The sequence below is a fragment of the Pipistrellus hanaki genome, assembly GCF_964339955.1.
Source record: "Pipistrellus hanaki genome assembly, chromosome: 10".
In the NCBI taxonomy this organism is placed as follows: Eukaryota; Metazoa; Chordata; class Mammalia; order Chiroptera; family Vespertilionidae; genus Pipistrellus; species Pipistrellus hanaki.
The window spans coordinates 12,338,504-12,365,973 of record NC_140512.1 but is presented as its reverse complement, the minus strand read 5'-3'; the positions used below and the strand labels follow the sequence as shown (position 1 = coordinate 12,365,973).

Here is a 27,470-nt window from a genome sequence, read left to right as displayed (position 1 = left end):
TGCTCACTGTAAGAATGCGCGCAGGGCCAGTCTCAACTTCTGTCAAGATGCAAAACAGAAAGGTGGATAAGAGCAAGGATGATGCACCTCTGTCATCTATGCCAATGCACCAGGCTGCAAACTAGTTGGCCCCTCTGCACATTGCTATTTTTACCTGAAAATGGAGATAATAGCCCCACCCTGATGGAGGTGTCTACATTGACAGGAAAGCATGAACGTAAAGCACTCAGCCTAGTGTCTGGCATGTGTTTCAATCAACAACACTACTCGACACCATGCCCCAGGGGAGGCGGGGGAAGAAGGTGGTGTGATGGGTAGAGGCAGAATGGGTCGGTCGGTCTGAGACTTACCATCTGTGGGACTCAGCCCCCGGGCCGCGGAGATCATGGACAGGGACGGGCTGCTGTGCAGGGAGCGGATGTAGTCCATGTAGGGGTTGATGTAGGGATGCGGAGGGCTGAAGGGGGACTCGGAGGCGGTGGCAGGGTTCCGGTGTGGGGAGATCCTGATGAAGGGCAGGTCCGAATACGTTGGGCTACTCGATAAGGCAGAAGGCCTGGGGAGAAAGAACACCGGGTACAAGACGTACTCATGAAACAAGTGTCGCCACAGGCAGAGGCTGTCTGTGAGAAGACATAAGATTTTAAGTGAACTCAAGGTGTCTACGGGGGGGAAAAAAATATCAGGAATATATTATTTCTTTTACCTTAAAGTCATGGTGACATGATGCATGTAGTCTATAGGATTATTTGGGCAAAGAAAATCGACCGTTGAAAAAGTTGATGACACTGAATATAGAAAAGCAAAGGTCTGCCTCTGGCTTTCACAAAGAGAAATTCCAAACAACCAGCATCTGAGCTTAAAGCAGCTTCTGAGACTGTACTTTCAATTTGACCTGATCATTCCTTTCACCACTGAAAACACCTCTCCTCATCACGGTGCTGCATTGAGAAGAAAGCAAATGTGTCTAGACTGGAAATCTGAGCACGCACATGGCAGAGCTGCCCACCAATAAGAAAGGTGACTAAGTGCAAAAGAAGTCTGAAAAATGTGAAATCAGACACTCCACATATCCCTGCTCCGGCTTTACTGGGAAGTCTTGCATCTGAATGAACCCAGCCTCACAGATCTGGGCTTCCCTTGCTGAGGGCAGCTCCTCCTCTCTGCAAGGCAGCGGGGAGAGCCAGCTTCTGCTCACACTCTCTTTTTGCATGGCATCCTGATCAGCCACATTCAGGAAAACAGTCAGTAATGAAGTGCTCCTGGGGTTGCAAAGTCGGAGAGAATGAAATTGTGATCAAGCTCATGCTTTGGTTTTGGGGCGCTAAAGCAGATTGGACACTTGGTGGATGAGAATAAATTCCCGAACACACCCTGCTGCCACCATACCCGGATCCCCTCCTGGTCCTGCTTCCCCACAGCCGTCCCTAAAGCCCCTGCAAGAGGCATTTCTGAAGAGCAGCGGGACTGGCCAACACCCTCCCTGCCTTGTTCCTCCTTCAATGGGAAGCATTTTGTGTGGATAATCCAGTGAACTGGCCGGACAGGCTCAACACTGGCGCTCTCCGTTTTCCCATTGACGGAGGGCCCGGCCACAAAAAGGAGAAGCCGAGATAGAGACGGATCTACGGAGAACGGCAGATTCCTCTTATGCCACTGGCTTTACGTGTAAAAATGAAAGGGAGGGGGAACGTGTTTTCTCATCACGCCCCTCAAAGCAAAGTGCATATTGACGGCAGGGCTCTGGCCCCTATCACCCTGTCAGAGCGCAATCTCCGGAGAAGCCGGCTCCACCAAGTGCACAGCACAGGCCCGGAAATAAATGAAACCGAGATCAGATAGTGAATTTGCTCTCGGTAGAAAATAAAAGAGGCTGGAATATTGGGGGGGAGGGGGGAGATTTTTCTCTCGCTCGCTCCTTGTTATTCTCTTTTTCATTTTGAACTAAAAAAAAAAAAAGGAAAAAAAAAAGGAGGCTTTTTATTGTTATTCAGATGCCACTTTTGGTGAAGTAAAATAAAAATCCAGTTCTCTAAATTTACATGAAAGAAGAGTGAAAACTCCCCAGCAGGGGGGAAAAGAAAGCTTTCTTTTCAAAACAACTTGAGGTTGTCCATACCCACTCAGAAATTAGTAAAGTTACTTCTACTTTAAATAAAAATCTGTGTCGCCTATTAGTGTATCCTATGTTAGCTCTTCACCACAAAGCAAGTTCGCCCTTGGTACAGTCTAAGCTACATTTAGACATGCTGTCACTTTAGAGCTCAGGGGATGTACCCATCCCACTAATTTTCTACCAGAAAGGAAAATCAGCCTTCCAAACTGGTTCGAAATAATTATTACGAAGTATAAACTTATTGGTAGACATAGAATGAGACTGGTGCAGCAGCAATGTAGAAAAGAAGACATTTCAAGAAATCCATGAAGTGACATCTCCTAGGTCTGAACAATCTGAACCAAAAATCAGTGAAGGCAAAAGCATCTCTTACTTGTGTTGTTGTTTTTGAGTGTAGACGAAAATTAAAACTTTTTTTAGAAATTCCAGAATTAAGAAGAGTAGTAAGAATATTTTAGAGGCTAGATTCCACTCTGAAGAAGCACACATGGTGGGGGGGTGGGGGTGGGGGGGTGGGATCCGCACCTAGAATAGCATGAAAATTACAGAGGTGGGAGCTGGGCAGTCACCACCCAAAGATGCAAGGAAGCCAGGCAGGGTTAGCGGTTTTCTCAAGTCTGGACGTCTGATGTCCGCACCCAGGCCTTCATGTTCACGGGACCCGTTTCCATAAGAAGACCGAAGAGAACTGTGAAAAGCATCGCCCTGAGAAGGAATACAGGCCTGCTCACATCGTCCCTGGCAGGAGCACCAGGGAGCAGCAACACAGAGAAGAGGGCTGATCCCTCCTGGAGGTGAAGCCAGGCAACGTAACCCACGCTGAGAATGTCATAATCCCACGTCACTTCCAGAGAGACGATGCTGAGGAGATACTGGGTCATCTAGTTCTAAACACAGAGGTGGGACCTGCCTTCAGACTGGAGTACCAATAAGAAAACTGCAAGTTCATCACTGCCCCAAAGAAAGAAACTGGCCATTCCCAGAACAGGAAGAGCAAAACATTCAGTCTGGGTTACCCAGGGAGGGGGCATTAGGAATTCCGGAGACAGGTGAGACAGACCCCTAGAGCAGTGGCCCATGGGAGGGCTCAGGTGCAACCTCAGCCACCACACCTGCCCTGTCCTTGTCCTTAAGGATCCCACAGGGGAGACACCTACCTTGTAGGGGCCTTGGCAAGTGCGTACGAGTAAAGCCTGATGTAGTGAGCTGGTATCTAAGAATGCCATATATATCCTACACTATGCTAATATGCTCCACTCCTAATCTACATACATAGACAATATAGCCATATGTACTCATACGCACACATGCATATTAGGGATGGCATAAACAGCATATTAAATGATTTTCAAACACTGAACTATTGGAACCCTCTTTCCAAAGAGAATCTTATGCTTTGCTCTCCTGCCTGACAGTGTTCCTGAAGCATCTTCTCGGACTCCCCAGGTCCTTCTTAGTAAAATTGTAAGACCACATAAGGTGCTAAGAACAAGGGCTCAGTAATTAGAGACAAAGAGTTCTGAGGGAACTGGATTTGGATTCAGGCATCACAGACTGTGTCACTGAGCGGAAGTTCCCCGATAAACACAGAAATGGAACAATGATAGCTCCCGCACAGGGCTGCTGCCGACGACCCGCACTGACGCTCATAAACAGAGAGAGTGCTGATGTCCCTGTTCTAAACTCGGCGAAGAGAGGTCTGCATGGTGTTCTGCTTTCCTGGCTGCTCCGTTTCTTCCCGGACGTTGATCACTGATTAATTGTTTCCACATCAGGCTCCCGGGAGTTGGCTAGCATGACATGCTTCTAGGGCTGAAGCCTGACATAAATTAGTTTCTAAGCCACCAAGGCTGAGCACTCAACCTTGAACTCCAATGGCTCCAGTGCCACAGGACACGGATGTAAAGATATATAAATTATCGTTTTTCAAGAGAGCTGCTTTTAACATTACCTAACCAGAGTCACTTCCAAATTCCCAGAAGTTAGATCATTTGTCAGAGTTTTTGTTTTGTTTTGTTTTGTTTTGTTTTAAAGCAGATTGAGAGGGAAAGGTAATCTCCTTATATTTAATAGGCAGATGTGTGTGCATTGCTGTGTGCAAGAGCCATTCAAAATTATGTCCAGAGAGGGAAATTCTACCGTAAGGAAAGGCGGTGGGAGTTGTGAGGAGGCAGCCACACAATTTCCCATGTAAATGACATATATTAACTCACAAACCATCATAAACTTGACCCGGTAAATATGTGTCAAACTTTCAAAAAATCTTCATTTGAAGATTATAGTAGCACCAGGAAAAAAAATTATAGGTGTCTCTTTCTTGGTTTATATTTTTAGTAGATACACAACTTGAAGATTGCTGTTGGCTTCCCATGACTTCCTCTGCAGGGAGCTTTCCCTGCCCTCTCTGTTCTGGGGCTGGACAAGACTCAATAATTGAAGGACGGCACAAACCAAGGAGAGAAAAGCCAAAACAAGAAGCATTCTTGAAAGGACACTGAAACTGAGAACGGTTCCAAGTACAGAGATTCCAGGCCTTTTATGTTGTCTCCAAAGAGCATAGAAATATGCCTGTGACCCTCTGAATTAAGTCACACTCGAGCCTTGGGACCAGAGATGCCCCATCTGCAGAGGGCTGTCTGGGCTGCGAGGGCACAACTGTCCCATCACCTCTGCATCTTGGCTCAGGCATGGGGGTCCAGCCTACCTCGTCAGGGACAGTGCCCTTCCATTGCTCTCACCCATTCGTCCGCCCAAGGCCACAGAGACCCAATGAGTGGCTGCCATTTCTTTCCAATGGCTACATAATGTACAGTTTCAGACAAGAAGGAAGGTGGAGATTGCTTCGATGTTCCCCCCAAAAGCAAGAAAGCAATATGAAATTGTGTGTTTGTTTGTGGAGATTATTTGACTTTGGGTTAAAACTTTTTTTTTAAAAAAGGTCATGGAAAACAGATTACAATAAAGAGAATAGAAGAAAGACTGTTTAATTAGAGCGTTTTAAGCATTATACTACGTATGATAGCCTTCAAAACAAAAACACATTGCAGAGAATACCTTCTTAGTTAGAATGAAATATGATTAAATAATCTAATTTGTTACTGCCTTTTCATCTATCTTATTGGGTTACTAAAATGCCAAGATTAAAATCACAGTGTTTAATCACTGGCATGACTTATTAGGAGAGCATTAAATGAGGTTTGTATGCTGGATTATTACAATTTACTTTCATGTTGCCTGGAACGCTGGAAATGTACATAATAGCCCTCGAATCTTTGCATGAGGACTCCAACGACCAGAAGAATGAAATGAGGTTTTTCATATAACAAATTTATTTTTTTGTTTAACTTTGTTCTTCCCGTAACAAGTAAACACTCTTTATATTCAAGCAGTGGCCTAACAGAGAACAAAGGGAGTTATCCCTTCTAATGTATTTTTAACCAACTAATTAATTATTCAATAGTCGCAGTTTTAATAAACCAAAATTTGTAATAAAAAATTTGCTTTCCATACAGTGAAGGGAAACCATTAAAATGTCCCCGGCTAGTATACTACACACTGCCAGAAACCTGCACAACCCTAAACTTCATGTTTTCTTCTATCCAAGGTAAGCACACGGATAGTCTCTGCCCAGCGTTACCAGGGGACTCTTACATGCACAGAGGGCTCTGCCAGTTACTTTCCATTTACCATCCTTCACCTGGGAACCCCTGCATGCCCAGGAAGCCTGGTCTTTAAGGTCTGGATCAGCTGACTCATTTCCCCCCTGGATTCTCCTAAGGAAACGCAGTGGAGGGAAGAGGGATCAGGGGTATTTGTTCCAGTCACTTCCTCTCCTTAGCTGGAGATCTGTAGGCCACCCCAGGGCCACCGCTCTAGAAGTGTGACCCTTCTTCCTGGGCTCCAGCCCTCAATGACTCAATGTGTTTGCACCTTCAGGTTAACGATAGGAACGTCTTCCAACTTGTGCTACTCCTGGGGGCTGCTGGGCTTTTGGGGCCTTTAACCTGGTTCACATCTTTGTAAATATCCACTCTTTAAAACTGCCAGGACCCTTACCAATAAGTTGGTTCAGCTTCAAATCCCATTTTTATCATTTTTGTGGCTAAATTATATTCCCCATGAATTTTGAATTGACTTAGGGTTTTTACAAATTTACCATGTTGGATTTCAATTTTTTTAAAAAAACTACATGTATAACTACACAGACCTTTATTGACAATCCATTTACTAAGAATCCATTATGACTTCAGCATACGGAGAGGAGGATTTCAATAAATATAATATATGGTCATTCAGTCTCTAATCTCAAAGAGTTTATAGTCAAATTGGGTGGAAAGTATGCATGTAGCCCAGCCAGTATGGCTTGGTGGTTTAGCGTGGACCTATGAACCAGAAGGTCAGGGTTTGATTCCCAGTCAGGGCACATGCTTGGGCTCGATCCCCAGTGTGGGACTCGCTGGGGAAGGGAGGGAGGCCCCAGCCAGCAGCCACTAGGGACCCTACCAGTGCACGAGTTTTGTGAACTGGGCCTCAAGTTAGAAATAGTAAGTTAGGTTCCAACAGTTTAATCCTTGCTTCAGATTGAGTCCTCTTACAGGTGGTATGGAGATTATTTATTTCAAAGACAGGGTGCTTCTGGGATTCTAAGCCAGAGAAAGTACAAGGCTTCTATTTCAATATTTTGTAAATGTTACTTCAAGAACCAACTAGATAGACCAAATACTTTATCAACAGCAGTCTTCCAGGAGCTGATGGGAACTCTTTCACTATCCCCATAATCCTTATAATCCTCATAATTATTATTATTTTTATTATTAGTTCTATTGACTACACTAGACTGCTTTTCTGGGTTGTCTCTTGTGATCCTTGGCAAGAAACATCTGACTCATATTTTCCCTCATTCTTTAAATCAAATTTTAAAAAAGTGATAATAACGATGTCCATCAAGGAACCATTATTAAGTATCTAACGATTATCAATTGTCTAAATAGCTCTCCTTTAGAATAAAATCACCAAGGTTTGCTAGGGGCCCATTCCTAGTGAAGGTGAAAATAGTGGCCCTTTCTAAGTAGCAGTCTCTCCAAACCATTTGGCTCTCTTTCCCACTGGTTCATTTTGACAATTAATGTCATGAAGTCTGTTCCTTGAATAAAGTTTGCTTAAAATTTAGTGACACCTCACATGAGTATCCTACAAATGAGAACTCTTTTCCCCCTCACAGCAACTCATGTTCCCCCCGGGCCATCTGAACTCCAACTTGGCTATTACTCCCAGAAGAAAGGAAAGTGTCTGGCTTTATGCTGATTAGATTTGGATGGCAATTGTTTCTAAGAAAGTGGAGCTATGTAGCCATGCAAAAGGCTCCGTACTAAGCTACAACTTAAGCACTAAAGAAGCTTTGACCAGTGAGTTCACAGCTATTAGATGTTTTTATATTAACAGCATTTCTCCCATCCAGGTTTGTGCATTTTATCTTCATTCTTTCAAATCCCGAAATTGCTTGGATAAGGGAGAGGGTTTATATATTATACACACACACACAGACGCACGTGCACACACACACACACACACACACACATACTTCTAAGAGCAGTCTGAACTTTTAGGGGAAATTGAAGAGGCTTTGTGTCAAGTACAGCTAAATCCAGCCTTTCCATATCAAACCTCTGCTAGAAAATTACTGTGCAGATGATAAGGCGGAAAGATATAATAAAAAGTGACTCTACTCAATTTACACTGCAATATTGGTATGACTGAATATTTTTCATTCAGGTGCCTGATAAAATCGCTAAACTGTATTGCAGATAAATAAAGGAGGCTTCTGTCAAGAATAAACACCATTAATCATGAAGCCTTACCCTCTGAGAGCCTGTGCTATGCATCTGCACAAATACACCAACCGAGCCAGCACACAACACATGCTTCCCTTCTTTATACTGTTCCAGACTGAAGTTGTCCTCCTTTTTTATGATTTAGGCAAAAACAGCATTTTTTAAAACACTCATAATACCTTTTAACTTTACAGTCCTGCAACTCAGTCCATTACTATAATATTTAGAAAAAATTGGCTTGGCCCTTGGGAGAAAAACTTGACAGTGAAACATTTTTTTGTGTGTGTTGTTGCTGATTATACACTTACACATACACAATCCATATGCTATATACTATATTTCATCAAAGCTAAGGTGCTACTGACCTAAAAAAATAATGCACCATTATTTTAGGTACCACTAAGAATGACAATACTTCCTTGTGTCTTTCAATGTTTACTTTATACTCATTTTTAAAACTCGCTTAGACTTATTCAGACATAGGTTATATCATATTATCACCAAAGCACTTGCACACAAAGAGAAATATCAGCAAAATAATTTTATTGAGAGATACCTGAAACTTCCCCATAGCTGCCACTTCACCAACAGTAATCATAAAACACTACAGATGGTGAGATACATTCCAATTTCAGAGAGGTTAAAAGGTGAAAAGAGATACACAACTTAAAACAGATGGCTTAAATATGGTAATATAATAAATACATATTAGGTGATTCGGCCATTTATCAAATACCAGTGATATGACAGATTGTGCTAAGTGCTATCTATCTATATGCTCATTCTTTGAATTCATGATATAAAATGGGGTTGAATAATGAAATAGGCTTGGACAGAGTAAGTCATCTGATAGGAAATGCCTAAGCTGGATTCAAACTCAGCCTGTAATTTTAAACACAAAGGAAAATTATCTTGAACCAAATACAAAAATCTGCATATGCTTAAATATTGTATTTTAGCATTACTGATGCTGTTAATACAACTAGATGATCTGGTTTTCCAGTTATCCTTCCACTCCAGTGAGAACCTATGCGAACAACAGTGAAATGGCATGGATAGAGCCCAGCAGCTCCATGCACCAGTGGCTAAGGAGGGTTGTGCAAAGCCTGACTTGGGAAGTGTGAGGAGGAATGAGGGAGGGATGCACATCTTCATACATGGAAAGAGGGGACAGAGGGGAAGTGGTACATGGGCATGCATGGAGTAGGGCCACAGTATTTCACAGACTCTTCTTCTAAGTATCCATAGACAGGAGAAAAACACAAAGAGCAAACCTAAACTTTCCCATACCTGAGCAATGCTACGAAATCTTAAAAAAGTCAGATCATTTCATCTGACTATGTCATCTCACAGATGAAAACAAGGAGGTGCAGAGAGGCCAGGGAGAAGTGTTAGGATCCAGTTAATTTGTGGCCGAGCTGAGAATGGAACTATTCGAGGCCCACATCTGTGACAGAAACAGCTTAGGTAGGAAGTGGCTGTAAGAGGCTGATCAGAAACGATGTGCCAATAGACTTATGTTTGAACTTTCTGGAATGACACATTGACACCCAGGGGCGGGGGGGGGGGGGAAGGGGGGGCATTAATATTGGCTAACGTCACCACTATCTTGAGTGGGAAGGGGGTATGCTCAGGGGTGATTATTCAGCAAAGCTGCAGTCCAGTCCTACTCCTGAGGATGGTCCCCTGTGTTCACAGGGAGTATCCAGGCAGCTGTGCTTCAGCTCCCTGGGCGATCTTGTTCAGAGCCCACTCCAAGGAGGAAGGGCCTCTTCTGGCCAAAGGAGGCTTAACTCCCATCTTCCAGGCAGATCCTCCTCATGTGAGAAAGCACCTTGACCCCACGGAGGGAATGCATTCATTTGTCCAAGGGAACACTGTCCAGGAGGCCCTCACGGGAAGTCTGTGGCCCCAGGCTCACAACAATCAGATGCCAAGAGGCCAGTTCAAACTAGGTCCAGCAAGAAAACAGGAGGAACTCAAGAAACCATTGTCACTGCTTGGGCCTTATCACTTCTTTTAGGAAGAGTTTCCATGTAGAAAAAGGTATTTCATCAGCACGTCATTTCCACCACTGATTTCGCGTTCGATCATTTCTAACAAACTCTTTGGTCCTCTTTTTGGGAAGTTCCATGCCAAAACTACTTCCAGGCATGCTATCAATAGATGCAGGCATCCAGTGAGCACAGTACAGCCCACCTGCTGGTCCTCATGTATAAAAAAAATGTGTACAAATAGGTGAACAGATCCCTTATAGAATTTTGCCCCAAAACAACTACATTTTGTCTAGTGGCCTCACATGTTTTTACCAATACCTGTAATGAAGGTATAATTTATCAAAGAATCAAATATTTCATCTTTATTTACTAGGTTTCCGAGTTTAATTGTTCATCTCTGTCTCAGTCATAAATAGTACTGTAGATAAAAACGTAGTTACAAGAAAATAGAATGGCTATGATTAAGATATCTGAATACTTTTCATTATTGCTGTTGATGATTTCTACACAGAGGGGAATGCATTTTGTGCAAATTATTATGAAATTCTTTCTGAATGTAAATTTAACTTACATGGAGCTAGCTAATGGTCTCCTGCCCCAACCTGCTCAGGTGGTTATGTCAGTGAAGGGGGCGTAGGTATAAAAACCTGACCTCCACTCCTTCACTAGGCTTACTCACGTCCAAAGGAAACCAAAGGACTGGTAGTGTCCTTCAGTGGTTTTATAGGTAGTGATGATTCAACAGCAGCTAAGTTATTCACCTAGAATGAAGCACTGCCCTCTCACTAATGAGGTTACAAACGGTCTTTAGGTCTCCATGTTAGGGAAACTTAGCAAGCACGTGGCTTGGCAGAGACCCACAGGAGGCTGAATCTTGGGACTAATCAGACAGGCCGGAATCAGATGGACTGCAAGAATCTGGAGACCTTGCCTCCAAGGAATGTAATTCATGCAGAAAAGTGTTGTCAGAGGAAGGCCAGGGAACCTCGTGGGAAGAAAGCAAAATAAACAGTTCAACAAAGAAAACAAAGAAGGACCAATAGCCTTTTTGAAAATTGAGTACAGGGAGACTTCACGGGGCCTCAGACAAAGGCCTCATCAAGGACACCCTTGCAAAGCCAAAAGACCTGAAAGGATGTTTCTCTCTGTGCACTGGGGGGAGGGAGGCCGCCATCTGCTTTTCATTCCTCCCAATTCAACTTCCACACACCTCCCTCCTCCCAACAGAAAAACAACAAACAATAACTGAAATTGTGCTAAAAAGTGGTCTGTCTGCCCAGGGGAAGAGGTGGGGAAATGTGGAGAAGTTAACCAGATTAAATAAGGGCTAATGTATCTGCTCAGTGTTCTTCAGATCAGTTGCAAGTACAAGAAACAAATGTTCAAGTCAGATGCACACAGCCTGCCACCAACTAAGACTTGTGGGATGCGCAGTCACTTACACTCTGCAAATTTTCTCTCATAACTATCATGTGACATTCTCAACCAGGAGCGAATCCCTCCGTAGAGCTTAATGCAAGAGGTGGAACATCTACTTTCAACCCTCACATCACAATGACCCGATTCCCAGTGGAATAAGGACTTGGACTCTTCTCTCAATCCAGTATCTACATTTATCCTGCAGTCCTGAAATCCAAAATCTGAGGTCACCATATTTTGAGCATTCAAACAAGATTACAATGCTTTATGCTGACCTTCTTTCTCTCTCTTACTTCAGTTAAGAAAGAAGATCATGCAAACTTTTACTAACCCATCCAAGGGCAGGCTGAGATTACCACAAGGAACATGGACAAAAGTGAGTGGTGTATGTGCATATATTTTAATGTTATATCTACATATATAAGTGACCGATTGTTCCTCCGCCCAACCATCTGATTGATCAACCAGCCAGTACATATGATACACACTGCAAATTAAAAAAAACATTGACCTGAGCATGTATGATACATATAAAGCTCTCACTGGCGCCAATTTCGATCTGTCATTGTCCATTGTGAATTTGGTTGACATTTCTATTATAAAGAAAGGGCAAATAGCAATAGTAAAATATTTCTTCTAATTAATTTCCTTTCAATGTGCACAAATACATGCACCAGGCCACTAGTATTAATAATAAAGAAGACATCAAATACTTAATTTAAATTAAAAACTTCAACATGTTAGGTAATACAAACATTAATATAATTTAATATAATTCTAAAATTAATCTGTTGTATCCCAGGCCACTACAATATGAAAAACCTTTTAAAATCAGAGTCCCCTTTACAGGTCTGATTGCCTTTGCTAATGATTTACAATTTTGAATTTGTTTCTGAAAACTTTCACTGGTGTGGGTAGTGTAAGTTGAAAGCAATGCAGACAGGGAATTTAGGGATTCTGTTCTGGAGAGGAGCCAGAGGTTGCTTTGAATAGAGGTAAGAAGCATTTTAGTAAACTAGGAATGCTTTCTTGGGATTCTGTTTTAAAAATGTAAATCATACCCAAGCAACAGGGTGTGGTGATTTGTTTTGCAAATGAGGCAGATCTTTAAACTGCCAGGGCCTCTCTCTCCCCCACCTCTCCATATAAAGAGACACTATTCACTTAGATGAACTAGGCAATATTTGGATATCATGTGAATGTACTTATAAGAGTATTGGTGTTCTCTAGTTAGGGACTAACTCAACAATTTTCAACCTTTCTCATTTTATGATACATAAATTAATTACTAAAATTCTGCAGCACACCAACGAATATATTCTATTTTTTTGCCAATCTGACAAAAAAATAGGTCTAATTTTGATACATTCACACCGGACTACTACTGTGTTATCTGTTGTCTTTTTTAAGAAAGATTGGGTAAAATTTTTAAAATTAATTTCAGGGAGAGGGAGACAGGGACAGAAACATCAATGTTGAGAGAGCATCATTCACTGGCTACCTCCACATGTCCCCCTGCAACCTGGGCATGTGCCATGACCAGGAATCAAACCAGGACCTCTTGGCTCATGGGTCAATGCTCAACCACTGAGCTATACCAGCCAAGCTGTTTTTATGTGTTTTTGTTTTTTTGAAATTTGAAAATCTAAGGGAAGTCAGTGTTCCTGACTCAATAGTGAGATATTGCATATTTCTTGTGGCATATGAGTTGAAAGTTATTAGCCTAACTCATTCCCAGGTGGTAGCATACATACTCTAAACCCAGTGATCTCTTAATGCTTTGAATTAAGATAACTGACCTTAGGCAGAGTTCTCATTACCAGGGGGTGTCCAGGGCCTGAGGAGGAAGGATTAGGCTCTCTGGGAAGAGTTTGCAGGCATGACTAGCACTGAAGGAGGGACTTTCACGGGCAAACCTTTAAAAGATCCCAACTGTACATATAACTCATTCTGGGATTCATTTAGATCTTTGGACAGAGTCTAAGCTTCCTATTGCATATAGTGGTCCCAACTGAGCACTTGTTAATGGATCTATAATCTCTCTGTAGCTGTATGAGAAGGTCTTAAATATCTAAAACTTATAAACATGTGAGATGAGGCATGGCTCACAGTATTAGGTGATTGGCTTTTAGGAAAATCTACAGCGTTAGATTACAGACCTATATTTATTTTGCTCATTACTGGAAATGCTCTCATGCCTTAAGGCAGTTCCTGACCTCCACTTCTTACTTTTCTCTGTATTCTTTTCTCCCTATTTTGTGTGTGTGTGTGTGTGTGTGTGTGTGTGTGTGTGTGGTGTAAAGAGAAAGAGGCAGAGGTACAGTATACAAATACCACATTATATATGACGTTTTTGAGCATCAGAGTTATAAGAAAATTGATGCAGTGCCACCAATTCCACTAGGAATTACAGGAGATAAACATAGGACCCATAAGCCATTTAACTTGTTAAATTTTATCCAACTGCAATCTACTGATGCCCATTATTGTTCCGGTATTTCTTTTGCAAAGATCACAACAAAACTAACAATGGTCAAGATTTTTTCCCCAAATATCCTTCCCATACAGTTATCGAGAAATATTCCGCAAAAACATCCCTGCCTTAGGACTGAGAGGATGGCTTTCAAAACCGACCTTCCTCCTGCTATTTCCTTTCATTGTACTTAGTTTCTGGATCCCCAGAGATGCAAAACTCTAGCTAATATGTTCCTTAGGATTCAAAAAGTAAGCAGGCAGTTCCCTAGAAACAAATCTGCTGGGATTCCATTTTTTTTGATGTATGAATTTCACTGTGGGCAGGGGTGGGGATGCCACAACAAACAGGAATGAATGACAGGCAGGCCTGAGTCCCTGGCCTTTGTTCCCCTGGGGGAAGGTCTGCAATGAACTCGGCTTGCTGTGCGGCTATAGGAAACAGCATGTCTTTGTTTAGGTGGGAAAAGCGGGCTCTGTTACCTCAGTGCAGGAGAGCTGGCTGCATCAGATGAGCTGCCCGCAGCTTCGCTTGGGTGGCAGTCATCACATACACCAGCCTGAACGTATCTCCCCGTTGGGGCAAATTCTGCTCAAGTTCAATTTTTCTCGAACACGTATTTTGAAAAACAAAAACGATGGCAGCAAACTCTCGTTTTCTCTGAAGCCAGGCTCACCATGAGTGGAAGCATTGTGCTCAGCGAAAAAAGCCTGTTACAGGCCAGTACCTCCAGGACCCCGCAACAGGTTTGACAGCAGGCTCTATAGAGCCCGCGGCTTCCGGCTCAGTGCCCCTGAATGCCTCCAGTCCCTATCTGCTCCCTGCCCGCGCTGAGCCCTGCACAAAGGACCCGGAGATTTTAGCCAAGAAACGGGCGCTCAGACTCTGGGTGCGTGCTGTAATTAGGACCTTCTTTATCTGCAACGGGTGACCACCTTCATTATTTCAGTCATTAGAAATATCGCAAAACAGAAGAAATAAGCATGTGTCCTTTGAGTCTGATTTATTGCACGTTTCTTATTGCAAAATAAAGTATGTATAGCTGGGTCTGGACCAATGTGGCCAGCTCATTACAATGTTTGAAGTTTAGAAATTATGAACTCACCCGAATTTGCATGCATGCACGGCAACCCAGGGATATAAACCGTCTGAGGTACTTCTTAAAAAGTAAACAGGACTTACCCCTTTTTTTTTCAGTTTATCAAAATAAGACATGCTCTTTTTTCGAGCCGATATAATAAGCAATGGCAATGCTGGGAAATAATAGTAAGAGAGCTTAAAGGAGAAAGTACAGTAAAAATAAAAAGGCAATTGCTTGTAAGAAAGAAAAATAAAGCAGAGTAAAGGCAATGAAGAGCAAGTTGGAAAGGGGCTGCTACCTTAGATCAGGGGATGGCAAACATTTTAGGCGGTTGGGGATCATATTCTCTGTGTCTCAGCTGCTCTGCTAAGGCTGCCGTGGACAGCAGTGGACAAGTGGCAATCACGGTGTTCCAATAAAACTTCACTAACAAGAACAGGCCATTGAGGGGGGAGGGATTGGGTGCAGAGGCCATAGTTTGCCAACCCGTGTTCGTTAGATGGTTCTTCATAGAAGACCTCTCAGGTACGGAGACCTGTGTGTAGGGAAATGTATTCAGCGAGGGAGCAAGCCATGGGTATCTGAGGGAAGAAGGTTCCAGGCAGCTGCATGCTGTGATCTAGCCCAACACGGACTGCGATCTACTGAGTAAGCGGCTATAATCACTGACCTCAATTTACCCATGTTTTAACATGGTTGTCTCAAATGTGATTGAGTATTGCTCAATAGTCTACCAAGCCAACGCATCACAAGTTATCAAACCATTCCTTGTAATAACTGGTCATGTAAATTGTCCAGTTATTTGGTGTCACAAATTCTACAGCAGCAAACATGGTTGTATGTTGGATTGCTTGGCTACAGAAAGGCTTATTCGTTCTAAAGGCTTTTTACAGCTCTTCTCCACACTGCCATACGCATGCACACCTTAAACATTTGCAGAAGATAATGACGGCCACCAACACAGAAAATTTCCTGTAGTGTGCTGTTAGGATCCTCTGTGCTCACCCAGGAAGTAGGAACCGGAGCAGCAAAGTCAGCAATGCTCATTTTCAGGAGCAAGGAGTATAGTACCTGATGTCTGGGTTAAAATAATGCGTGATCTATTTACTCCTAAGCTATGGAACTTCTCTGTATCAAGATCTCTATGTCTTTAAAACAAGGTTAGTAATAACCACTCAATCACAGGGTTGCTGAAACTGCTAAATAATTATGTGAAGTCTCTGAAACTGTGCCTAGACCATGGTTAAGTACTCAAAAACATCACATTACAGTTATGGCCATTATTCTTTTTTTGGGTGACTCGTCTGTTCATTTTTATCTCCCCTTATCTTTGAAATGTTGTTATTCTTCTTAAGTTGTCCATTCGTGATTGCTATTTTCATCTATTTTATTTCCACATGAAGGGCATAGAGAGAAGCAATAGATGTACATTAAATAGTACCCTACTTTACACCCAGTAACTGATTTCATATTTGCCAGTGGATTGTATCTGACCTTTAATATTATTTTAAGTAGTAATCAAGCTTTTGATTTTGAGTATTAAGTCTGCCAGCTTTGTTGGCATGAAAGGACACATTCTAACAAAAGTAAGGAACAGATAAGATGATGGCGGTCCTCCTGCAGTAGCCTAAGAAACATCCCATTATCATCCCTGAAAATAATATTTATTTAGGAACTACTGTGTTTGAGACATGGACTTGGCCTAGTAAATGCAAAGAAATACAGTCTTGTCATTGCCCTCAAGAGACATAATTATAATCTAGTATAATCTAGTTCATTCTTTTCTTCTTCTTCTTCTTCTTCTTCTTCTTCTTCTTCTTCTTCATTTTTTTTTTTTTTTTTTTTTTGAGGAAAGGGGAAGGGGAGATGGGTTTACACTGTGTTAGGTTACAGTATTCGATGTAATGTGATATATCATTACACTATACCAGCCTTAATAATGTTTATGGCAGAGCACTAACACTGGAGGGGAGAAAGAAATTCCCTTCGTTCATTTTAAGTTGCACTATCAAAATATGTCAAACTAGTTATGCCCCAAACACACATAGAAGGCTTTGCTCACCTCTGCATGTTCCTGGAGGCTTTCCTGGGAATGGAAAGAACAAAATCCCTATTATGCATTATGGGAGCATCACAAAGTTTTAAGGAAGGGCCTAGAGTAAAGGCTATTTCTTCATATATATTATATGAGCACCCAAAATCACAGTACTTAGTACATGCAAGATGCTGAATTCAGGGAGGGAGGGGGAAAAAGCGAGGGTGAGAACTGAGTTGTATCATGGGCTATCTACTTACCCTTTCTCTCTCTAAGCTTTTACCATAATGATACATCTTTTCTTAGAGCTTTTTCTCTCTGGGGGAAAAAAAAATGTATTTATTCATGCTCCAAAATTGCCACTCATCTCCCTGCTCTCATTTCTGAAAGGCAGCCATAATCACGGGGAGAAGCCTTTCCAGTTGCAAGGTGCTCTATTTCACTGCTAATATTAATGACCTATCGTGTACTGAGCCCTCTCTGCAGGTGCCGGGAAGTAAACCGCTTTTAGTAGGGAGAGCAGCTCTTACTTAGGTGGAATAATTTCAGCGAGTCAGGCAGCCTTGGAAAGAGCCGCGTTGACTCAACTAAGAGAAAAAGAAGCCTCCAAGTAGAACAGAATAGGAGTCCTCCTTCCCCCGAGAGAGAAACGACGAGGCTGGTTTTCTACAATGAATTAGCAGAGTGGATGGTGACCTTCGACAGCCGCCTGTGGGTGCTGGCATTGGATGCAGCTTGGGGTGCAGTGCTCTTCACACCCACAGCCTGGGACGAGGGTGGCCCTCAGCTTAACTGGTGAGGTCTGTGGGGCTTGAGTGTCTGCAATGGATCAATAACTAAGGAATCTGCTTTGGAAAATGAATGGCAGAGCTCAGATGAAGAAAATGGACAGTCTGAAATTCAATTCATTATTGGTCCATAAATAAGAAAAGTTTAGGTCAAAAAGGTTGTAGATAAAATATTTCCCCCTCCCAAAAGAAAAAATCCCAAATGAATGTTGAATTTAAAACTTTATTTCGGTGTTTCTACAAATGCATTAAAAGAAGCATGCTTACATGAGTACTAACACTACGTTTTAAAAAATGCACACTCAAAATGCAAAAGAAAGAACATTCTTTATTATCATTTGAAAATAAATCTGTCTTTTGGGGGAGGGGATATAATATTCCAACTGCCTAGATTTCCAAATAATTTTTTAAGACAAATTGTAATGTTTAGTCTGCAGCATCGTCCATTCCCATAGAATACAATCCCCCTTCCTGGAACTATGCAAGGAAAAGCCCTGGTGTAAACAAAACAAAGTATGGTACACAAAGAGGTAAATAGTCACATGAAGTGACTGCCTTGACTATGTGAATTTGATTCGTTTTCTGTCTATGCTCCAAATAATCTCAGTAATATAATAAAATGTATTCACTAAGATTTTTTCTAAAACACTGGTATTTTTTTCTATGTGGCTTAATAAAGCATCAAATCTGTGGTCATAGCAAGTAATTTGAGAGAGCATAAGTCCTGGTGAATTCAGTGGAGAATTTTCAAAAAAAAAAAAAAAAAAAAAAAAGAGGAAGTTCTTCATATCCAGTGTATCCTAATTTTCAAACCACTGGAATTAAATAAACATAATGCAGGATTTGTACATTTTATGTGACAATCTTTATGTGACAACTCAGGGAAAGATAATACTCCATGTCCTACTTATAAACTCTTAGTCTAAATTCATGATTTTAGTCGAGAAAGGAAATACCAATAAATTCTACTATTATTGTCAGTACTGTATTTGGAAAAAAAAAAAAAAAAGATTCTATACGCTTATCTACACTGCCTCACCATAAATGGTGAAATAGCATGGAGAGCAAGTAGAGTAATCTAAAGACATTCCATCTAACACACTGGGTTCTTTAATACAAACTGACACATTTCCGCACATATTTATAAGGCTTGATGGCCATTATTAGGCTGTAACTGCAGTTGTTCTAACACCTAATAAGCCATGGTTGAAAAAACAAAGGCAGGTTAATTTGTGATTTCCTCGACTCATTCAGAGGCAAATTAAGTGTCAAACAGCTAATACAGAACATATTTCACTTTATGAGATTTTAATTTAATTCTGCACAGTATCGCTGATGCCTTAATATAGGGCGGTTTATCTAAAAATAAGAGCGATTTATAAGCCTCTTTCAATAGAACCTTTAATGATAATATATGACAGCATAATTATTGCAGGCCCTGCCATCCCTCCTAACAGAGGTCTGAGAGCATTTCCATCAGCAACACAAACCCTGTCTTCAAGACTTATAATTGACATTTTAAAGTTGGCACCAGAAGAACAATTCTGTGTATAAAATCATGAGAATATCAACAAATTTTGTCTTCTTATAATTATTTATCCTAACAGCTTATAGTAAGCTCACTCAGTCTCGTTTTCTATAATAATAGAGGCCCAGTGCACAACATTCATGCACTTGAGGTGGGGGAGGGTCCCTCAGCCCAGCCTGCGCCCTTTCGCAGTTCGGGAGCCCTCGGGGGATGTCCGACTGACAGTGTAGGCCCATTCCCTATGGGTGGCACTCCCCGTGAGGGAGCGCACTGACCACCAGGGGGCAGGCGCTCAATGCAGAAGATGACCCCTGGTGGTCAGTGTGCATCATAGCAACCAGTTGTTCTGCTGTTTGGTCAACTTGCATATTACCCTTTTATTATATAGGATAATTCTATAGCACGCATTTTGAACTCCAAGAATCGGATTCATGGTCTGTGACTGCTCGTCCGCTGTTTCCCTGAATAGACAGCGTGGGTGTCTCCTGAGCACCTTTTACAAAGTACCTGGCGGAAACCACAAAACTAACAGGGACAGTGACCACTACACAATAACTGACCAAGCAGGAGGCTCCGTGCTACAAGAAAGGCTCACACAAGGTGCTGTGAGGAACAGTCAGCAAAGGGTGGGGAGTGTAAGCAGGCCCTTGCCATGCAGAGCCAGAAGGCCACTGAGGGCCCTGCCGAGACAATGTCGTATCATAAAGGCCCAGAGGTGTGGTTGGCACTAGTGATCCAGAGCCTACTTCATAAATTCAGTGTCTCCACCCAGGACCCTGCCAGGAGGCCAGAGACCCAGGCTCCCCCCACGCGCTTCACTCCCAGGGCTGACATTTCCTCTCAGAACCTTCCAACTTCTCCTTTGAGGCTCAGTATTATGTAGCAGCCTTACGTTATGAACCTTTGGAAGGACAATTTAGTCAACGGCTGCTAAAGTATCCTAAAGCTTGGCTGGAAAAGAAGGAAGTACTAACATCTGTAAAAAATCCCAGTTCACCAGTCATATCTGAAATGCAACCCCTTCCCCCAGAATTCTCCAAACTCCACCTAAGTTAACCCTGTGGTGTTTTTATCACTTAGCGAGCTAACACTTTTGGCACAGCAATCGGGGACCAGGGCACAGAATGTGGGCTATATGAAGGCTTGCTATTGTTATATTCTGCCAAAGCACCAATACCTGGGACTTTATTGATAAATTCATATTTGGGTTTAATTCTAAGGCAAGCTATCATGAACCCAGAGGAACCAGTTCATGCAATCACATAGGCTCGTGTTTTTTGAAATTCTTCTATAGCATGGTTTTTGAAAGAGTGAAAAAAAACTCCGAAATCCCACAGAAAATCTGATTTAAATTACTATATCACCGCAGGACTGTAGAGTCTGGGAGAATCAGCCATGCAAAACCTCTGTGTAACGGGTGAATTACACTGCAGGTTTAAGCCTGAATTTGGAATTTCCTTCCCTTTGTAAGGGCATTTTAAATTGGCTTCTTGGTTTTATTTGAGTGTATTTCTAGCAAGCTTCAGAACCCTGGAAATGCTTATGTCCCAGTGAAAAGTGAGAAAAAAAAGTCACTAGTTTCTGTGTTTTCTCTCTATAAATACTCACTTCTCCTATAATGCTTATAGAAGTCTGCAACACAGATTTATTACTTACCTCCAGGCAAATCTGCTCTGAAATTACAATTTAGCAATGGAGAACGGATCCAAAAAGCAGTTGGTAAAATATTATATGTGTACTTGGGCACATAGTTAGGGTTGTTAATATCAATTAATTCTGTTCACAGAGGAGGACTTGTTTTAAAACAACCTCATTTTTCTTTGGCATATATGTAATTACACAGCTGTAACTAATAGCCAGGGAGATGCAATCTACCATCCAAATAACCAGCATTATTCTTCAAAGTATTATTTGTGCTTTTCTAACTTTACTGTCTAGAATGAAGAGTGATTACATATAACTAAATGCGTGATGTCTGCGTGTATGTGTCCATTTCTAAAGGGTTCTAGTTATCTAGACAGTACCAAAAACACATACATATACAAACACATACAACACACACACACACACACAGTTTAGTTTGTAAGTCTACTATTTCTTTTCCCCCAAATTGAATAAGATAATATTTGTTTCCACAAGACTTTCTTCTTCTTCCTTTCCTAATGTATGTGATCACCACCATTCCTTCCTTTTATCTTTGTGCAAACCATGTGCTCAATCACATTTGCCATTTTGTTTGGGTGACATTCCCATCAATCAAGTGACTGTGGGTGTACACACCACAGGGGCTATGAAATTTACCATAGAAATTTCATTACGATTCATGCGATCCCTGGGACAAGACTTTCACAATAACAGAAAGTTCAGCGTGAAGAACTTCAAAGGCATTCTCAACCAAATGCATATTCTGTGTGGTATCCTCCTCCATTAGTCCTCTGTGTTTTAATTTAATATTTACAGGCCACAGAACATGCATCACCAAACAAGATAGGAATTACTTGCCCGCTACCTAGCATGCAGTATGATGGGCATTTTTCAGGAAGCACTGGGATTTGTTTCAGTGGGTCCGGGAACAGATAGGCTTGCTACATTTCAAAAGTAAACCCTAAACGTCTGTCACAGTGGTCAGCAAACTCATTAGTCAACAGAGCCAAATATCAACAGTACAACGATTGAAATTTCTTTCGAGAGCCAATTTTTTAAAATTTAAACTTCTTCTAACGCCACTTCTTCGCCCAGGCCATGGTATTTTGTGGAAGAGCCATACTCAAGGGGCCAAAGAGCCCCATGTGGCTCGAGAGCAGCAGTTTGCCGACCACTGGTCTATCACGTCTTTAATGCCCAATAGCCATGCTGAAAACGAAAGGTCCAGAGAGAGTAGAAGCTGGTATTTTGTTCTGTTTCATTACTGGGTACGATATTAATACTTACACATGCAGTGGAGGAATCGGAGACGGATCATAATGGTAACGCCCCTCATGATGTCTGGCATCGATTGGCACAGGAGGGTGGAATGCAGGAAACAGGTGAGGAGGGTCTGAAAAAGAAAGTCCGACCTATATGAAAAGAATACTTTGGAACGCAATTCCAACCCGTGAAGCAACACTGCTGTGCTGTCTTCATGGCGTATGTTGAGCCTCCTCTGAGACTTTGTGGGGGAACTCTTTAAAGTGCATTATGAGGCTCCGTAATGCAGATGTGCGACCGCGCCACAACCACCTGCAGCTGAGAAAGCAGAGCCTATGAATGAACAAAGCCCACGGAGGAAAGCAGGAAGGAAAGGCAGCAGGGCCTGCCCTAGAGGAAGGCTGGCCAGCATGGAAAGACTGGGCCACAGAATCAAAGGAAACAGATTGTGAGGCACTTATTTATTTTAAATTACTTTGTCAAGTGAATTTTAGGCCAAAATCAAATATAAATATTAGTTTCATTTATCCTATACCCATGATGCTTTTTAAGGGAAGGAGTCTATTCTAAAGTCCCTGCTGGAATCCATGGCATGCATACAACATCCCACATACATATATCACACACAACATACCCCCACACAAAACGCACATACCACACAGACACCATGCACGCATACCACACAGATACGTCTCATATAGACATACAACGCACCACATACACAACACATACCCCCCACACACCCCACATTCCACACCACACACAATACATGCCCCCCATCCATCCCACATCCATACACACCACAGATACACCACATACACAACACATACCCACCCTCTCCCACACACACACAATCATCACATACCACGCACACACTACACACGAGAAACACACATTTTTGTAATTTAAATGCATGCTCCCTTCCTTGGCCTGGTTATGCCTCCACCGTCCTGACACCGGGGCAGCCAATCCATAGGCTGGAGGCAGAAACGCTGTAGGAGAGGAGCTGACCCCTCAGACTTACAAGGGGCGGTTTGGGGCAAACTGGGGGCTTCCTACCTTTCAGCCCTCACTTTCACCTTGGCTCAATCCAGACCAGCCTCCCATCTTGTTCTGCTCAGGCTTGGGGTTCACCGTTTCCTGGGTTCCTGTGTGCACCCTGAACACTAGGTCCTCTACTCCCACTGATTTGTAGTAATCTATGCTAATGTCTGACAAATCCGGAAGTTCTTTTCTCCCCTAAATAGTGATTCACTGCAAACACTGGAGTTTTGCTACATTCTATCATTAGCATTATGGGGGTATTTTGTCACGGACGCTCCGAGTTTTTACCACGTTTCAAGAAGCAAAATGAAGAACTTCAAAGCCTGGAGATGTGCCTCCTGGGCTTTATATATGCCTGATGTTACCGCAAACAAGCCCGACTTGTTCTTCAATAGCGCCTGCCACGCAGTGGGGCCTGCACACAGCCAGCACGCTGCCCGTGAACTGGCACTGCTCCCGGGGATTGGTGTGTACATCAATGTGCCTCCTAAGGGCTTAGAGCCACTCCTACAAGTCTGAAGATCTGCCTGGACCTGAGGGCAGCAGGTGGTGCAGGCAGTTCCAGATGATGGCTGCAAGAAGCAACACAGAACCTGAGGGCGGAGTGTGTGTGCTGGGTGACGGTGCTGTGCCAGGCACAGAAAAGGGAGCTCCCTCTCTCCTCTCCCCCCACCCCGGAGAGCTCCTGAGTGCCTGTGGAGGGCTGGTGTGAGTGCCTGTGTGGTGAATTCGGGTGGTTCTCCTTTTCCTCCCCATACATTTCTCTTTTCCGAATCTTCAACAAGCATCTTTTAGAATAGAAACCTAACCAACTTTTAAAAACTATATATTTTCTATTTTGTTTATTTATTTTGTTCTTTAGATTCCACATGTAAGTGAAATCATGTGGGATCTGACTTTCTCTGCCTGGCTTATTTCTTTTTTTTCTTCTGACATTAAAATCCCTTCATATGAAATCAACAAATAAAATAGAAACAGACTCATAAATGCAGAGAACAGACTGGAGGTTACCAGAGGGGAGAGGGTTTGGGGTCTGGGTGGAAAAGGTGAAGGGATTAAGAACTACACATTGGTAGTTACAAGATGCTCATAAGGATGTCAAGTACAGCACAGAGAAGGAATATAGTCAATGATATTGTAATAATTGTGCATGGTGCCAGGTGAGTACTTGAAGTATTGGGGAGATCCCTTTTTAAAGGATATGATTATCTAATAGCTAGGCTAGGCCCCTGAATCTAATACAAAATAATACTAACTAGAAACTGTCACTGAAAGATAAAGTTTACAAAAATAAGTAAATAAAATTATGTCTTATTTCCCTTGTTTTGGACAATGAAAAACTATTAACATAGCATAGATAGAATTCAAAGTTGTGATTCCACCAGATTTAGAACCTAGGAAACTTCCATGGCTGGGAAGAGACCATTGTACTGAGAATGTTAATTACTCGCCATATTTTGTGCTTCTTGTCAGATAAAGGGGTGAGAGGGCGGTTCAGGGGAAGGAAAGGAACCGTCTTGGCATAGTCCTAGCATTGCTGCTGAGATATTAGGATGTGCAACCAAGCTGGGATTCAATGGTGAGGGCTAAGCTAACCACCCGATCACGTATCCCACGTTACACATTTTATAGAGTGCATACGAAAAAAAGCAATCCTATTTTACATGCACCCCTGAGGACTTACTATTAACAGGTGTCCGAGTTGGGTGTTTTGTCAGGGAAATCTGGGTAGTTTGCTGGCCAAGTTTAAAAGCTTACCCACCACGGTTGTCACAGGCCGCGCTCCACATAACTCAGAGCAGAATGTCCGACTTTATTTAACCATTTTCAATAAAAACCATTCATCCTTCTGAAAACAGTGTAAGATGAAGTGGAGCAATCTTTCCCACTAGCTGGAAAGTCTGACACATCCCACTCAGTGAATGTTTCCCGATTTTAAGTTTGGAAACAGGCCCAAGTGAATCCGATTCCAGTCTGGGGTCAGGTGGGTGGCCAGAAGACGGCTCTTCTTCCTCTTCCTTTCCTCTCAGCAGCCACAGAGGAGGACACACTTGCCTCCAGCAGACTTCCAACTTAACACATGCCATCTGCTCTCGGAAATCAGGGAATCTACCTGCTAGAACTGTGTGTAAAGTAAGCATTCATAAGGTCTAACCTACCTTTGAGAAGCTTCTCCTCTGTACCATTTTATATGGCCGTTTTGAGGTAAATTGTGACAACTATGTCAAGGGTTGGAAGGTATTTTTACTTCCTTGTTTCTTCACTCTTGGCTGTGTTCTGCCTGATTAAATTCTCTCCACCGAATAAGTGGGTATTAACTGTACCTGACTTTCTCTATGTGCATTATGACAAAGCATAAATCCACATTTTTCTCTTGTTTTTAAAATACATCTTTATTTACTTCAGAGAGGAAGGGAGAGGGAGAGAGAGAGAGACAGAAACATCTATGATGAGAGAGAATCATTGATCGGCTACCTCCTGCACACTCCCTACTGGGGATCGAGCCTGCAACCCGGACATGTGCCTTGACCAGAATGGAACCCAGAACCTTTCAGTCTGCAGGCTGTCGCTCTATCCACGGAATCAAACCAGCTAGGGCCACATTTGTCAAACACACAGGGCTCAAATGTGTGAATTAGTTCCACATTCAATATATGCCTCATCCATGCAGGAACTTACAGTCATTATCTATTATATGAGTATTTATAATAAAGTTACAGGGATTATGTGCATAGGAATGAAAACAAACCTGTTATTCCTATAAAATCAAGAGAGTATATCCCAAGGAAATCTTACAATTCTATCATGGATATTTAAAAGGCATTTCCATCTTTTAATTTTGAGAAATTATTCTAATGGGATTTTATTTCAACATCTCTGTCCTACCCTCTTTCCTTTTTTCAGGATGAAAGAGAAAATGACCAAGCACTGTAAAAACACCTGAGAGGAAAATATAAAACAATTACTGCAGTCATTTCTCACTATGGAGTGTGTTTTGTGAATATAAAAGTTAATTCTGACTGAAAGTCTGTGAGGCATCGCACAGCGCTGTTTGCACAGTCTTTACTTCTGTCCCAAGGAAATTTATGAATTCTGCATTCTGGAATTATGTTAAGTAAACAACAAAAAGTTATGGTTATGATCTGACTTGGTCCAAGGCCTCTGGTGTTAGGTTTAAGAATTTTACTGTTTCTAAGTATTTCCCTATTGATCTAGTTTAAAAATGACTTCTCCCAGACTGATAAAATCTACAACAATTTACTTTATGTCATTTATCGGTGGAAATGACACCTCTTAAGCCACTTTCTGCAAAAATGCAATGGAACACCTCATCCAAGTGAGGACCTGCTTGGCCATAACGTCACAGTATAAACAAAGAATAAAACGCAGAACGGGGATGTCCTTTTGTATCACATAACAAGAAGCCGAAGGAAAAGAAGAGGAGAGACAGAAAAAGGCCTGATCCTCACACCCCGAATGCTTCCCTTGCATTCTGGCTTGTCGTTTCTATCTGGAAGATCAGCCGCATACTCCATCACGGGCCCCAGAAACTGTCCAAAAAGACCCATATGACAAGAGCAGGCCCACGTCGCCAGCAGCCACCATAATTATCCACCTCATGGTTTATTATTTACACATGAGCAGCGCAGCTGTGGCGCATCATAACTCAAGTGCATGTGTAATAAGTCACGGCCCCGCAGCCATCTCCTGTTCTGGCCCTTGACAAAACACCACATGATGACTTTTCCAAACTCCAGTTAAAACTGCTGAAGCAGAAGGAAGTGCCACTAAACCTAGCTACCTCCTATTTATCATACAATTTCCTGACTGATGGTTCCACAAACCAGCTGCTAAGTGCTGTGTACTCTACTGTCAGCAAACTAACGTGCTAAATGGAAGACAGGGAGAATAATGTGCAGAACTGGTGAAATCAATTTTACTGAGGGAATTAAAATTCTACCAGGTTGGGGGGGGGGGGGGTGTTGAGTCTGTGGAGCAGTGGTAACCAGTCAACTGTACATGCTTATGGTTGCAAAGATGATTTATTACCGTCTTGCAAGAGGCTTGACTATTGGACCAAGTTCCTCTGTACTACACTGAGGTTTTTTGAAGAGCGAGTATTATCCGAGGCTCCAGCAGGAACGGTCTAAACCCTATAAATCCGTAATGGGCTAGATACCTGTTTACATTGAAATGCATAGTAAAAATATTTGTGCTGTGTCCAGTTGTCAGTGTTCGATTTCATGCTGT

The 27,470-nt window shown here is 42.3% G+C and overlaps 1 protein-coding gene across 5 annotated transcripts in view; it reads right to left on the bottom strand.

The window, feature by feature from the left end:
- Positions 1–27,470, bottom strand: part of GLI3 (GLI family zinc finger 3) — a 255,205-nt gene that overhangs the window by 82,296 nt on the left and 145,439 nt on the right. For all 5 annotated transcript variants that reach the window (XM_084896925.1, XM_084896927.1, XM_084896928.1 and 2 more), the window contains exons 4-5: positions 22,200–22,305; positions 351–556 (exon numbers count right to left, since the gene is read on the bottom strand). In XM_084896925.1, the coding sequence (XP_084753051.1) occupies positions 351–556; positions 22,200–22,305 (312 nt within the window). The remainder of the gene's footprint in view (positions 1–350; positions 557–22,199; positions 22,306–27,470) is intronic.